This window comes from Aotus nancymaae, unplaced genomic scaffold (assembly GCF_030222135.1).
Source record: "Aotus nancymaae isolate 86718 unplaced genomic scaffold, 86718_ANA_hifiasm-v0.15.2.pri h1tg000022l_1, whole genome shotgun sequence".
Taxonomy (NCBI): Eukaryota; Metazoa; Chordata; class Mammalia; order Primates; family Aotidae; genus Aotus; species Aotus nancymaae.
Genome location: NW_026988435.1, coordinates 46,624,455 through 46,638,700, shown reverse-complemented (window position 1 = coordinate 46,638,700; position 14,246 = coordinate 46,624,455). Strand labels below are relative to the sequence as shown.

Below are 14,246 nucleotides of genomic sequence, written 5' to 3'. Positions count from 1 at the left end.
CATGTTGCTCAAGCTGGTTTTGAGCTTCTGGCCTCAAACGAGCCTCCCACCTCAGCCTCCCAAAGTGCTGGGATTGTAGGTATAAGCCACCATGCCTGCCCATTAATCTTAATTCATTTAACACGTAGAAGTTTGTTCAAAGTCATAACAATGTCCTTGATTATATATGCTTATATGCTAGTGAAGCTAATGACAGCAGCCGTACAGGGACAGAAGTGAAGAACTGGGAGCATATTGTTACTAAAAGATACTTGTGGCCGGGCACAGAGGCTCATGCCTGTAATCCCAGCACTTCGGGAGGCCGAGGCGGGTGAATCACTTGAAGTCAGGAGTTCGAGACCAGCCTGGCCAACATGGCAAAACCCGATCTCTACTAAAAGTACACAAGTTAGCTGGGTGCGGTGGTGTGTGTCTGTAGACCCAGCTACTCAGGAGGCTGAGGCAGGAGAACCCCTGGAACCTGGGAGGTGGAGGTTGCAGTGAACCATGATCTCGCCACTGCAGAGATGGGTGGCAGAGCAAGACTCTGTCCATAAATAAATAAATAAAGACACATGTGCAGGGCTGCAGTCCCACTGGCTCATGGGGTGTCCCCTACAGTCGTGCTGAGACGCTGGATCCGAGAAATACAGACAGGACAGAGAGGAACTGGAGAAGAGCAGCTGGGCTCAGGGGGCCACGCCACCTATGAGCGGAGACAGGCGAGGCCCCGAAAGTCCGGAAGCGTCTGTATTTATTAGGTGTCGAGCAGGGGGCAGGGTCGTGAGGTCGTCCATAGGCTTAGTGACAGTGCGGTCGCTCCAGGCCTGAGCGATGGTTTTGCGCATTTGCTGTGTGGAAACCAAGTGAATGCCTGTGACTTGTGCACTTTTCCATACACTCATGCACACGTGAATGAACACGTGGTACATGGGGCCCCCTCCCACAAAATGTGTCCATACAAGCCTATGGAAAGGGGAGGAGCCCGACCTTACCCCCGACGTGGGAGGCTCCTCTGCTGCCTGGCTGGACCAGGGTAATCCTGGCCCCGGGGCAAGTGCCGTGGTCATGCGCAGTGGGCATGGGCACCTGTCAGGCCACGGGAGGAAGGCCACTGGAGAACCCAGCTCCTGCAGAGGAGGAACCAGAAGTGCCAGGCCGAGACCCGAGGTGGGGTGCAGCGGGGGCCTTCTTGCCTCACCCACGGACCCCACGCCCTCTCAAGGCAGTGGATGAATTCACTGATTCCACACGGCAGAGAGGGCCGAGGGGGTGTGGTGGGTGCCAATGCGTTGTCTTTGGGACCAGGGCCCGCACACACACATGAATGCGGCACAGAGTCCAGCGCGACGCACTTTATTTCCCTCTGGACGTGTCTGCAAGCTTCTGCCGCACCTGAACCCGTGGCCCGGGACCTACGCTAGTCGCTCCCCAGAGGTCAGTCTCGGGGGCTGAGGAGCTGCAATTTCCCTTTCTTCCTGCAAATTAAGAGAACTGAGACTCATTGAAGAAACCTCACTGCCCCTCCTCACACAGCAGTCTCAGCAGGCCTGAAACGCGGCTGCGGGAGGTTTCCATTTAGGGAAGGTGTTTATTTGCTGCGGCTACAGGGATTGTCTGCTTCAGAAACCCCCGTACACTGATTAACTCAAAAGTCACTTCGGAATAGAGAGTCAGCCTTTAACGGTCCATCACTGTGGTTCTTCTGGTTTCCTGATGAAGAGACCTGCAAACCTAAACACGTTCTTCCTTCCAAAACCCGAGTGACCTGCGCTGTCAAACCTCAGACGGGGAATTCTCTGTTTCTAGAAAAGCTGGCTGCGATTTGTTTTGGGGACAGTGAGGCGAGTCCCCGTGGCGGAGAACGAATCAGCCCCTCGGCCCCTCTCAACATGAGAGCAGCGCAGCCACGCCAGGGTGAAGCGTGTCCCGTCCACTGTGCTGCAGCCTCCTTACAGAGGGCGCACCTGCAGGTTTCAGGAGAAAAGGGCCTGCCAGCCTCCCAGCTGGATGGAAAGCAGACACAGCTCCTCGGCCGGGGGCGAGGCCGGGTCCAGGCGCCAAACTGGGCCCCGTCCTGCGAGTCACTTTCCGGAGAGTTCCAGCACCTTCCTCACCATGGCCCCGATGCCATCGTGGATGTGGTGGAGCGCCGTCTCACACATGAAGGCTGGGGTCGTGACCACCTTGTTTTTCTGGTCCACATGAGCTTCGTGTGCAGAGTTAAGGAAAAAACCACCCGGCATGGACCTACACACTTTCAGGCGTGGCGCCCCGGCCCCACCCCTGCTCCCAGCGCACCCTCGCCATGCATCCTAACTTCGTTCTCAGAAAACTCGGAACAGGGGCACTGGCTCCTGTAGAGTCTGTGCTGGCAGGACCCTGCTTTCTGTATGATTTATGCTGTTCAACGACGTAAGAAGGGATCCGATCCCTTCACATGCATTTTAGAGGAAGGCGGCGGCGGGAATTCCAGGACACGGGGCGCTGCCCCCAGGACCCCTTTCAGCCAGCATCGCACAGGCCCAACACCCACACACAGCCAGGAGCTGCCCCGCCATGGGGGCCCACACACGCCAGGGGTCCTCACCAACACCGTGGGAGGCAGGGGCGGCGCCCACTTTTCAGGTGAATTGCTGGCCCGGAGGGAGCCGGTCCTCATGCCGCAGGGTAGCAGGCGACAGGGTAACCGGCAGCATGACCAGGACAGGCCGGCCAGGCCGAGCCTCCCCAGCGCCACACGAAGCCCAGGCCGAGCCTCCCCAGCGCCACGCGCAACCCAGGCCGAGCCTCCCCAGCGCCACACGAAGCCCAGCCGGGCCTCCACAACAACCAAGAACAGAGGCCTGGGGCCAGCCCCGTCCTGCGCTCCTGCCGGACGGGAAAGCCGCAGGGAGGGAGACGGGCCAAGGCCCGAAGCTGCCCAGGACTAAAAAGCTGCCCTGCTGAGAGGAACTGCAGCCTTCAGAACAACACCGGCAAGGGACCGGGCCCACATGTACTCACCCTAGTGCCTTCTGCACCCCGGGCCGTTCCGATCGCTGACTTGGACCCACGTGGACACTCTCCTGGGTCCAGGCAGGGCCTCCCTCCAAGTCTCCCTAGGCTATAGCCCCACCGGTGCTCTGGGCCCATCATCTCGGAACTCGGGGGCACACCTCGACCGGAGGGGCCAGAGGCCACGAGGCTGGCTGGAATCACTTGGCCATCCAAACCAGCCTGAGGACTTCCACCCAAGTAAAGCCAGGAAGCCCCTGTCCCTGCACACCCGGCCCCTCTCCCCTCAATCTCAGGAAGGCCCTGTCCCTGCACACCCGGCCCCTCTCCCCCCAATCTCAGGAAGGCCCTGTCCCTGCACATCTGGCCCCTCTCCCCCAAATCTCAGGAAGGCCCTGTCCCTGCACACCCGGCCCCTCTCCCCTCAATCTCAGGAAGGCCCTGTCCCTGCACACCCGGCCCCTCTCCCCTCAATCTCAGGAAGGCCCTGTCCCTGCACACCCGGCCCCTCTCCCCCAAATCTCAGGAAGGCCCTGTCCCTGCACACCCGGCCCCTCTCCCCCAAATCTCAGGAAGGCCCTGTCCCTGCACACCCGGCCCCTCTCCCCTAAATCTCAGGAAGGCCCTGTCCCTGCACACCCGGCCCCTCTCCCCCAAATCTCAGGAAGGCCCTGTCCCTGCACACCCGGCCCCTCTCCCCCAAATCTCAGGAAGCCCCTGTCCCTGCACACCCGGCCCCTCTCCCCAAATCTCAGGAAGGCCCTGTCCCTGCACACCCGGCTCCTCTCCCCCAAATCTCAGGAAGCCCCTGTCCCTGCACACCCGGCCCTTCTCCCTCCACCCCTCGCACACACTCTCCCTCACCCTCCCGGGCCAGAGCATCCTGAGGTCCCACAGGCTCCCCTGAGGGGTGCTGCCCGCTGCCCTGTGCAGGTGCTGACCGTGGCTGCCCGGGGGTGCTGAGCAGACTCAACAATCAGACTAGGGGGCCCGGACCACCTGCCAACCACGCACCAGAGTTGCGCTCCCGCCAGGTGTCTGCAGCCCACCCGGCGCCAGCTGGGAAGTCACAGCCATCTGCCCTACGCCCTCAGACACGGCTGCAGTGCAAACGGGGGAGGCCCCACAGGCAGCCCGGCAGGTGCAGGTCCCAGTGAAGAGGCCGCCTGGTGAAGCCATAGGCCAAGGCAGCCCGGAGGGGGGCGCCCCTACACACGTCTCAGGGACAAGCGTGACAGCGGGCCCGGCCTGCCTGCCAGGAAGGATATGGCCACTCCCTTCACGCAGTGCTTGGCACCCAGGGCCTTGATGGCCTCCGCGGTCCCGGCGTAAGGCCACCTGCCGCCTTCCTCCTGCTCGTGACCCACGGTGACCTCAACGCCTCTGAGCACCTTGGCCGCGAGGACGGGTGCGATGCAGCACAAGCTGAAAGGTGAGAACACGCGTCAGGCGGGCACCGGGCCCGGGCCGCACAGCCTGCAGGACAGACATGACCCGCGCCACGACCCCAGGCAGCCCTGCCACAGGGGCCCTGCTGTCCTGGACCTTGCCCCTGTGAACCTGAGCTGCCCCGAGGCTGCGGCCACGGGACGTGGTGGAGGTAGCACCAGGTGACTCAAGGCTGAGAGGGAGGTGTCCTCAGCCACCAGGCCACGGAGCTTCGAGGACAGCCCCCTTGTAAAGGGGAGCCCCAACCGCTGTGGGCTGAGCAGTGCCCCGGGACACCCCAGACTGGCGGGAGTCCAGGGAGGCCGAAGTCCACTCGCAGAGAGGGACATGCAGCTGCCCAGCCCCGAGGTGTGGGACGGTCTGTGACCCAGCAACAGGTAGCATGGCTGCACTTATCGGTCACAGCAGACCCCCTTCTACGGAAGTAGGCACAACGGGCAGGAGCAGCCTCACCGGCTTCCAACCTGCAGTGCCACTCTCTCAAGTGGAGGCCAGCGGGCGCACGCCCCGACCCGATGCACAGGCCATGGCAGCTCCACCCAGGCCTGTGGCTGAGGGCCCTGCTGCTGCTTCACCGGGAACCCTTTCCTGCTCAGCGAAGAGGCCCTTCTGTGTGCCAGGCGCTATGCCCACAGCAGGGCCTTCAGTGACCTGCGCTGCCCAGCACCTCATGTCCACCCAGGGGCGACAGCGGAAGGGGCAGGGCCTCATCAAACAGCAGCCTCATCCCCTGGCACCCTGTGGTGCGGCCCACAGCTGTCAGGCCCCCAAAGGGGCAAAGGGACGTGTCTGGCTGTGGTTCCCCGGGAGGGAGGGAGGCAGCTGGGAGCGGACGGCGTCAGGGACAGGGCATGTGCTGCAGTGACCGGAAAGAAGTCAGGGGGCGGGGGGTGCCGTGGCTAAGGGGCTCCTCGAGAGAAGGGGTCTGATAAAGGCTTGGGGTCCCGAGGCACTGCCTAGGGATGGCTCTGGGAGTCGAGAGAATTCCAGGTCTCCGCAAGAGAAGTGCAGTGCGCCATCTCCTTCCCGTTAAGTCACCAGTGACGCTGAGTAAAATCCCGTCAGTTAAAACAAGCAAAGCAGCTGAGTTTCCGGAGGCCGCACGGCCGCGCCCCCCGCCCTCGCTCCGGTACACACCCGATGGGCTTCCCGGCCTGGTGGAACTCCTTCAGAACACGCTCCACGTCCTTATTGACCTTGCAATCTTTCCCGTCCACGGCGAACGTGCTCCTGCCAGGAGAGAAAAGGCCTCCTCAGACAGCCTCACAACCAAGGTCTAGCTTCCTGGGGGGCTTCTTAGACACAGCTCCGGACCCCCAGTCGATGGCGGCGAAGGACAGGCGCGTGGCTATAGCTACGCATTTCATGTTAACATCTTTTCCTGTTTTTTAAGCAGAAAGCAGGTGGATCAGGAGGTGGGCAGGAGCAGGAGGGTACCAGGCTGAGACGGCCCATGCCCCGGTGCCTTCCAGAGCAGCTGGCAGAGCTCAGGCTGCACTGCTGAGATGCAGCAGCCGGTTCCAGGCAGGACCCTGGCTCCTAACTCCCACGGCTCTCATTTCTGTTCCGATATCGGCTGTCAGACCTCAGGCAGCCTCTGACCTCCCGCCGCCTTTCACCTGCCCCGAGGCAGGAGCCCACCTTTCTGACTGTGGTCTTCAGACCCTCTCCTGAGAGGGGCCCCACTCTCTGGGGGAGAATGTTACTGTCATGTTTCCCTGAGCTCAGTGAGCCACTCCAGTAAACAGGGGTCATGGGAACCCCCACTGGAAGCCAATCGGTCAGCCCCGGAGGCTCAGCCTAGTGACTGGTGTGTGTTGCAGGGCAGTCTTGGGGACAGAGCCCTCAACTCCTGGGATCAGACGCTACCCTGAGTGGATACTGTCGGAACTGAATCAGAAGACAGGCGGCAGCGACCCCTCCCACCTGCTCATAGGAGCCTTTTGTGTGGACCCCTATTGTGGGGGGAGGAGGAGAAACATGTGTGTGAGCTTTTCCTTTAAACAAAGGGGTAGCAAGAAACTCCAGGAGAGTTTCCAAGCAAAGCCATGCCATCAGCCTCCGGACGGAACAAGTGCACTCGGTAAGACGCAGTGTCCACACCTCAGGCTGAGGAGCAGGAGCTGTGGAGGGCACGCAGGGTGGGGGGTCTCCCCACACTGCCCATGGGGCGTGCGATTTGGCAACACCACCAAATCTATAAGGGGCCACACCTTCCCACCAACCCCACCCCGGGCTCCACGCCACCAGGCATGCACGCCAGTCCTCCGCCCTGGCATTTTCCACACAGGTTTGCTGGCAGAGCACTGGGAATGTTCCGGAGGCAGTGGGGGTCCACCGTCCCCACGCTGACTGCCTTGGAAGGGGCAGAGCTCATCAGAGCGCTCCGCACTATGAACACGCAGGCCAGGCACACCTCCAGAACACTCATAAAACAAGCACGACCACCGGAAACCCTCTGCCCGGCCACCAGCAGGTACTCGCTCCGGGAGTCACTGCAGGCTGCTGTGAAATCGTGGCGAACATCTGAAAACCACGCTGCTAAGTAAAGGTGGCGAGGCCTGGAAGGACGCCTGAAGATGCTGCCGCTGGGTCAGTGTTTCACACACCCACACGCACCAAGTCTCTCTGGAAACACACAATGTGGTAGCAGCTCCATGGAGAGGTCTGGGGCTGGCGGGGAAGAAGTGGACCCTCATGGGCTTCATGCCCACCGGGCATCATCCCCTGCCGTGTCTGCTACCACAGCAGCCGCCTCGGAAGCACGGCTGGGCTGGTGGCCACGCAGGCTCGCCAGGAGCCCAGATCCGTCTTCTGGACAGGTCAGTAAGAACGGGACCCAAACACTCAGGCACACAGGGCCCATCAGTGCCTTGAATGCCAAGGCCAAGACCCACTGACCCCAGAACCTCCACATGCCTCAGGCCTGTGCCTCGGGGTTGGCAAAACATGGAGGGGCCGTGCCAGGGCACACCCCTCCGCACAGCCTCCAGCTGCCCCAGCGCTCCCCACCTCAGTGTCAGCAGTCAGAGGCGAGGCTGGGCCGTCCTCCCAGGAAACGCTGGTGTGTTGGGAGCGCAACCTGACAAGAGGCCGCTCCCTGCCTGTCCCGCCGGCAGCCTCACGGAGACGGCAGCGACGCGGGCGCACCTACGAGGCTCGCTGGTTTTCAGGAGACGGGGAGGATGGGAGGCCGGGGCGGGGTTTCCAGTGGGAGTTGGGTGAGGGCACGGCCAAGCGCCCTGAGAAAAGGGCTGGAGTCTGAGGAAGGAGGCCTCCTGACACCCGCAGGCAAAGCAGAGCCTTGCAGTTTCGGGATGAGGAAGGGCAGGCTCTTCGGATGGAGACTGCCTGCCCCTCGACGCTGGGTGTGGGCTGCCCAGGGCGGGGCGAGCGGCCAGCCAGGCTCCAGCCTGCCCTCAAAATGGGAGCTGCCAACCGACCGGGGCCAGCCCTGCTGGGACTGCCACTCATGCAGCAGCACAGAAGGCACCTGCACACTCAAGACACAGTGACAGAGCTGTGGCCAGTGCTCCTGCAGGTGGCAGAGCTGTCCCCGGCACCAGCTCCACCTCGCAGGCAGGGCCATGGGGGTGGTGCCGAGAGAGAATGTGCCCGGGGAGAGACACACAGAGAAGGGAGAGGATCCGGAGCTCAAGGGCGCCACCATGCGGGCGCCGGCCACACGGCCACAGCTCACACTCCAGCTACTGTGGAGACAACCCGAACGGCAAAGCCTGGCACCTCCCTTCTTCCTGTCAGGACGGCTGCCCTGACTACCGAGAAGAAAACCAATTTCTGACACCGCAAGGTTCTATAAGCGAATCAGAGCTGGGCGTGCTGGCGCGGGCCTGTAATCCCAGCACTTTGGGAGGCCGAAGCAGGAGGGTCACTTGAGCCCAGGAGTTCCAGACCACTTTGGGCTACGTACATGGCTACAAAAAATAAAAATAAAATGAAAACATGGGCATGGCAGCCTACATCTACAGTCCCAGCTACTCAGGAGGATGAGGCTGGTGGATGGCCTGAGCCCAGGAGATTGTGGCTGCAGGGAGCCAGGATCGTGCCACTGCACCCCTGCCTGGGCAACAGACCAAGACCTCACCTCTATTGAAAAAAAAAGAGAGAAAACTGGTATCTGCAAGGAATAAATACTGAGACTGATTCCAATGTGACGAGGCCCACCAGCATGGTGATTAGATAAGGAGGAGCCCAAACCCACGCTTACAGCTGTTGGGTACCAGTAATGCTCAGAGATGAAAGAGCAGAGAAGCAGAAAAAGCGAGTCTGGCTAAAACGCTACCTAAGGCCCAACCCTAAGAATAGCTCCCAGAATCAGAGAGCAGGGTCATGCAACGCTCAGACCCTAAACCCAGAGGCTGCTCCTGTCACCACCCCTGCCACCCGCCACTGCGCTGCCCACATCGGACAGCTGGCAGGTGCACTGTGTAGACCTAAACCCAGAGGCTGCTCCTGTCACCACTCCCGTCCCGTCTACCGCTCCACGGCCCGCACTGGACAGCAGGCGTGTGCAACCCTTCCCATCTGCTCCACGCAGAAAGCGGAAGACGTCAAAGCTCAAATACGCACAGGTTTTTGGCCGCTCCAAAGCCTCCTGGAAAGATGGCGGCATCATGGTTGGCTGCACTGAGCTTGGCCAGGTCTGTGATCTTGCCACGGGCAATCCTTGCAGACTCGGTCAAAACATTCCTGGGAAAGAGCACAGGACAAAAAGCCTGAGCAGGCAGGTGGAGGACTGTCGAGCGGGGCGACACACTCCACACGCGTGGCTGTCAGCCACATGGGGACTCACTTGCAGGTCACCATGTCTGCTCACTACCTGGAAAGGCAACATGGGTCTAGCAACACTAAATCTGTGCTGGGCTCCTCAGATCAGCACCTCAGAACCTGCGCCAAACCACTCTGAATCTTCCGCACCGTCCGTCAAGGCCCACCAGAAGTGGAAGTCTCTCCGAGTGTCTAAAGCAGACAGAAGTCTGTGCATCCATTAGGATGGTGGGACTCAGCGGGGAAGGTAAGAAGCCACAACTCAGGACCAGCGAAGCCACTCGAGGGCCAGCCACTGCAGGAAGCTGCTAGTCCCAGGTGTGGGGGCCGGAGGCGCAAGCGCAGAAGCCAGGGTCCCAGGCAGGAAAAGAAACCAGAGGGGGCCCCACTGGGGAGGAGCACAGCCCGAGGAGGCAGCTGTGGCTTCTTCCTCCAATCTCCAGCCCGACCTCTCACGGTCTGAAGCCAGGAAGGCACCTGGGAATGGCCTGCCCAGGGCTGTTGGGCAGGACGGGCAAGGGAAGCAGATCTCAGGCCACACAGGCCAGAACCACACACCGCAGTGACAGGCACGTTGCTGGGAACCAGCAAAACCCAGACAGAGGAAGAAGGTGGGCGACCAAACTGAGAAAACCACCTCTGCTCAAGACCAAGGCAGGAGAGCGTTACTCAGCGGGAAGTGCTGGGTCGACATCTCCACTCGTTCTCTCAGTACTGGAGACGTGACTGAGCCACGGCAGCACTCCCTCCAGAACAGCCAGAGCACAGCTGCTCAGAAGGACATTCATTTGCACCAAGACTCGGTTTCAATGACGCCAGCAGCAAAGGCTGCCGCGGGGGAGGTGGACAGGGAGCAAGTCTCAATCCCACCCCACACCTGCTCTCGCCTTCGGAGGGCTGCCCCTTGGTGTGGTCAATCACGTGCATCTGAGGGACGTCAGGAGCGAAGATCTGGACCTCGGCACCTCCACGGCTCAGGTGCACCAGGATCCTGCCGAAGAGAAAACCAGAGACAACTCTTCAAAAGGTGCCCCACCCAGATCTGTGTTAACACATTTCTAAAAGCAGCATTTCGGCTAAGTGCCAGGAGTCAACTCCTAATGTACATTAATATCTTACTTGCTCTGCCGAAAGTTACAGTTGGCTCCATGCTAAGCCAAATGTCCCCCTCGTCCCCCATTCCAGTTCACTGTGGGTTGGTGGTGAGGACTACGACAGACCCTCGGAAGCAGGTCACAGAGACCAGCCGGTCCCACTGGAGCACGGGGCCGGGTGACGCCACTGAGGGCACAGTCTGGAGGCGTGTGGGTCCGCAGCTGCTGGGCACTCCCAGGGCCTGGCTGCCTTCTTCCAGTTGCTCGCTGTGGGCACCAAGAGTGCGCAGCAGCAGTGTGCGCAGAGTGCCACATGCTCAGAGGGTGTGAGGGGCTTGCGGTCACTAGTTCAATTTTCAGTCTCCCTCAACTTTCACATCACAGATGGAGGAGGAGACACAGAGACCCAGCCACACTACAGGCCAAGCAGCTCCATCTCCCCAAGGGCAACGGAGGCTCCTCCTGGGGACAACAGCTGACATTACGAGGGCTCATGCTGGCATCCGCAATTCCCGGTGCCAATAGGAAACAGCCCGCTAAGCCCACCCACACACTAAGCCCGCCCTCACTGCCCCTTATGAGGAGGAGGAAACCGAGGCACGAAGTGCTGTGACTTGCTAGAGAGGTCAGGACCTGGCCCTGGCACCTGGGTTCTGCTACCCATAAGTAATCCACCCAGACACCCCAGACACAGGCCTTGCTGTTCCACCTGGGAGGTCTCAAGCTATTCTGTGGCTATTTTCTATCCCACCAGTTCTGTTACTCCAAGGCCCAATCATGAAACACATCCTGGCCCTTTGCCCCCCAGCTCACTGTGCCTAGTGCCAACTCTAACCCCGTGGGGCGGGCAGCCCACAAAGCCACCAGCCTCAGGCCCTCTCCGTAGCCTGACACCCCTTCGCCACCACCCAGCTCTCCCCTCTCCAGGTCACCCTGAACCACATTGGAACTACAGACACCTGGCAGGTGGTGGCCTCCTGTCTGATCAGTTTGGCTTGCAGTAATTTCCAGTAAAATAGGAAATCAGACCACCACCCACTCAGCAATAGCTGACCAGTCACACATACGATAACCTAAGACCCAGAAATACCACGCCGCTGTTAAAACCCGTGATGCTAAGAACCGAGTGAGTGGGAATCACCAGGCATCAGAAACATTTGCAAAACACAGATAAGCATGAGCTCAATGTTTGCAAAATGTGCGTGTCCTGAAAAACGCTCCAGTGAAATGCTGAGTGACGACCTCTAGGTGACGGTATATGCGATACTTAAAAACTGTTCTTCTCAGTGTCTCCCTGGGTTTTGCCAGTCGTTTTTGCTTTTTCACCCAGGAATAGGGTATTTAAAATATGGTGGCTCGCAGGGCGTGGTGGCTCACGCCTGTAATCCCAGCACTTTGGGAGGCCGAGGTGGGTGGATCACGAGGTCAAGAGATCGAGACCATCCTGGTCAACATGGTGAAACCCCGTCTCTACTAAAAATACAAAAAATTAGCTGGGCATGGTGGTGCGTACCTATAATCCCAGCTACTCAGGGGGCTGAGGCAGGAGAATTGCCTGAACCCAGGAGGCAGAGGTTGTGGTGAGCCGAGATCGCGCTATTGCACTCCAGCCTGGGTAACAAGAGCGAAACTCCGTCTCAAAAATAAATAAATAAATAAAATATAGTGGCTCATGCCTGTAATCCCAGCACTTTGGGAAGCCAAAACGGGTGTATCACTTGAGGTCAGGAGTTCGAGAGCAGCCTGGCCAACAGTGAAACCCCGTCTCTACTAAAAATACAGAAATGAGCTGGGTGGTTGGGTGTGGTGGTGCACGCTTGTAATCCCAACTACTTGGGAGGCTGAGGCAGGAGAATCGCTTGAACCCAGGAAGCAGAGGCTGCAGTGAGCCAACTGCACCATTGGACTTATCCTTTGAGACAGACTGGGCGCTGTCTCATAGGATAAATGTAAAATATAAAATGCAATACATACTTTCTCTAAACTGTTCAAAAAGAGTAAACTGCACCGGTAGAGATGCCTTCCCGAGGCCCCCGCGGTGGAGGACCAGCTGCCCCTGAGGACTTACGCCGAGGCCTCGTGGATCTCGGTCCCATCGAAGACTCCGCATCCAGACAGCACCTGCGAGAGGAGCGGGAGCTGACCAGGGGGAAAGGGGCTGAAATGGGCAGCGGGAGCTGACTCAGGAAAAAGGGGCCGACCTGGGCGGGAGCTGACCCGGGGAAAAGGGGCCGACCTAGGCGGCGGGAGCTGACCTAGGAAGTGGGGCCGACCTCGGGCGGGGAACGGAGAAGGCTGACCTCTGGAGGCGGAAACTGACCCCACACCCTCGTCCACTCACCAGCGCGACCCTGGCCCCGGGGCGCGGCGCGGAGCGGTGAAGGGCTGCGCGCTGGGAAGGCGTCCGACTGCCGGGGGACAGCGACGCGAACGCAGATACCGCAGCGAGCCTCGAGGCCACCAGGGCCCTCACAGCCGCCATTGCGGTGAGACCAGCGGGGTCGGAAGGTCGCAAGGGAACAAAGAGGGTGCAGCTGGTCGGGACGGCGCCTGCGCAGAGCCTTCGGGGCCGAGCTCCAGGGCCCACCCCCGTCTCAGCCCTATCGCGAGTACGCTGGTGGGCGGGGCCGCGCCTGCGCAGACCCCCCTTGGGGCGGAGCTCCAGAATCCGCCCCCGTCGCTGCCCTATCCCGTGAGTGCGCCGGTGGGTGGGGCGCGCCTGCGCAGAGCCTCCGGGTAGAGCTCTGGGAAGCCTGTCCTCTTTCGGGTGGTGGCTGAGGGCTCGGGCCCAAGGCCGAGCGATGCTGGCGACTCTCGTGGTCTCCAGCGCCGCCCTCCTCGAACGCCTCCACAGGCACCGCACCCTTCCCGCCGTCCGCGGTGCAGCCTTGCCTCGGGGCGGCTCAGCCCGTCGCCGCGCCTCTTACCTCCCTCCTATCCTTAACTCACCAGCACAAGCACCCAGGGTCCACATCCTCCTAAATGGCCACTCGTCTTAATCTGGGTGTCAGGACCCACGCGGGGTCAGGACCACCCATGCTTCCGTGACTGTCTCTGGCCGGCCCCACTCTCGCGGAGCGACCCTTCCGGGTTTTGCTGCCCCCGGGATGTTGTACCCTGGAAACTGCAGTTCCACACAAGGGCTTGATCCGGGTTAGTCTGGTGCGATCCTGGCTCACCGCAACCGCTGCCTTCAGGGTTTAAGCGGTTCTCCTGCCTCAGCCTCCCGAGTAGCTGGGATTACAGGCATGCGCCACCACGCCCGGCTAATTTTGTATTCTTAGTAGAGGCGGGGTTTCTTCATGTTGGTCAGGCTGGTCTCGAACCCCCAACCTCAGGTGATCCGCCCACCTATTCCTCCCAAAGTGCTGGGATTACAGGCATGAGCCACTGCGCCCCGCCACTGTTTGGGTTTGTTTTTTGACATTCACAGCATGGATGGTCAGCGTGAAGATCCCAGCTGTTCACGTCCTAGCTGGAATTCTTCCGTTAAAAAAATCTATTTGTTATGCACGGGTTTTTGAAATAATGTGGTCACTGCTAGAGGATGTGCACTGGGACACGCTGGACACTGCAGTCAGAGCTGATGACCCAGCCCATGGCTGTCACTGTCCCCACTGATGCATGGTCCATCATTAGGACTTTTACTGTTAGTCCCTGTGGGAGAGTGGGGAACTAGAATAACAGACACGGGACACTACCAGTTAAATAACCAAAGATGAGCTTGGCACATTTGACCATCCTTGTTCCTGCTCCTCCGTGCCTGCCCTTCAGGCTTCTCAGCTCCTGGGGAGCGGCCAGCCAGGGAGCATCAGCTGGTGGGAGCGATGGGGTTGTGGGATGGCACGAAAACCACCAAGCACCACTCAGAAAGGAAATGCTGAATTCAGACTCCCATTCGGTCGGTGTGGGGACCAGGACCCTGTCTCTACCTCCTAC

General features: G+C 60.3%; 1 protein-coding gene across 1 annotated transcript; it reads right to left on the bottom strand.

Moving 5' to 3' along the window:
* Positions 1–1,319: 1,319 nt before the first annotated feature.
* GATD3 (glutamine amidotransferase class 1 domain containing 3) lies at positions 1,320–12,808 on the bottom strand. Its single transcript, XM_012444729.2, has 7 exons — positions 12,649–12,808; positions 12,376–12,428; positions 10,091–10,204; positions 9,016–9,135; positions 5,563–5,655; positions 4,245–4,401; positions 1,320–2,192 (listed from the first exon to the last, which is right to left on the bottom strand). The coding sequence occupies exons 1-7, from the start codon at positions 12,787–12,789 to the stop codon at positions 2,064–2,066; spliced, it is 807 nt and encodes a 268-aa protein (XP_012300152.2). The 5' UTR covers positions 12,790–12,808; the 3' UTR covers positions 1,320–2,063.
* Positions 12,809–14,246: the final 1,438 nt, after the last annotated feature.

Bases quoted from the DNA above. Each gene is read 5' to 3' on its own strand.
- GATD3 (XM_012444729.2), bottom strand. From the start codon at position 12,789: ATGGCGGCTGTGAGGGCCCTGGTGGCCTCGAGGCTCGCTGCGGTATCT. The intron at 10,205-12,375 runs GTAAGTCCTCAG...TCTCTTCGGCAG, and splicing joins GAGATCCACGAGGCCTCGGC to GATCCTGGTGCACCTGAGCC. The intron at 5,656-9,015 runs GTGCGTATTTGA...CTCTCCTGGCAG, and splicing joins TTTGGAGCGGCCAAAAACCT to GAGCACGTTCGCCGTGGACG.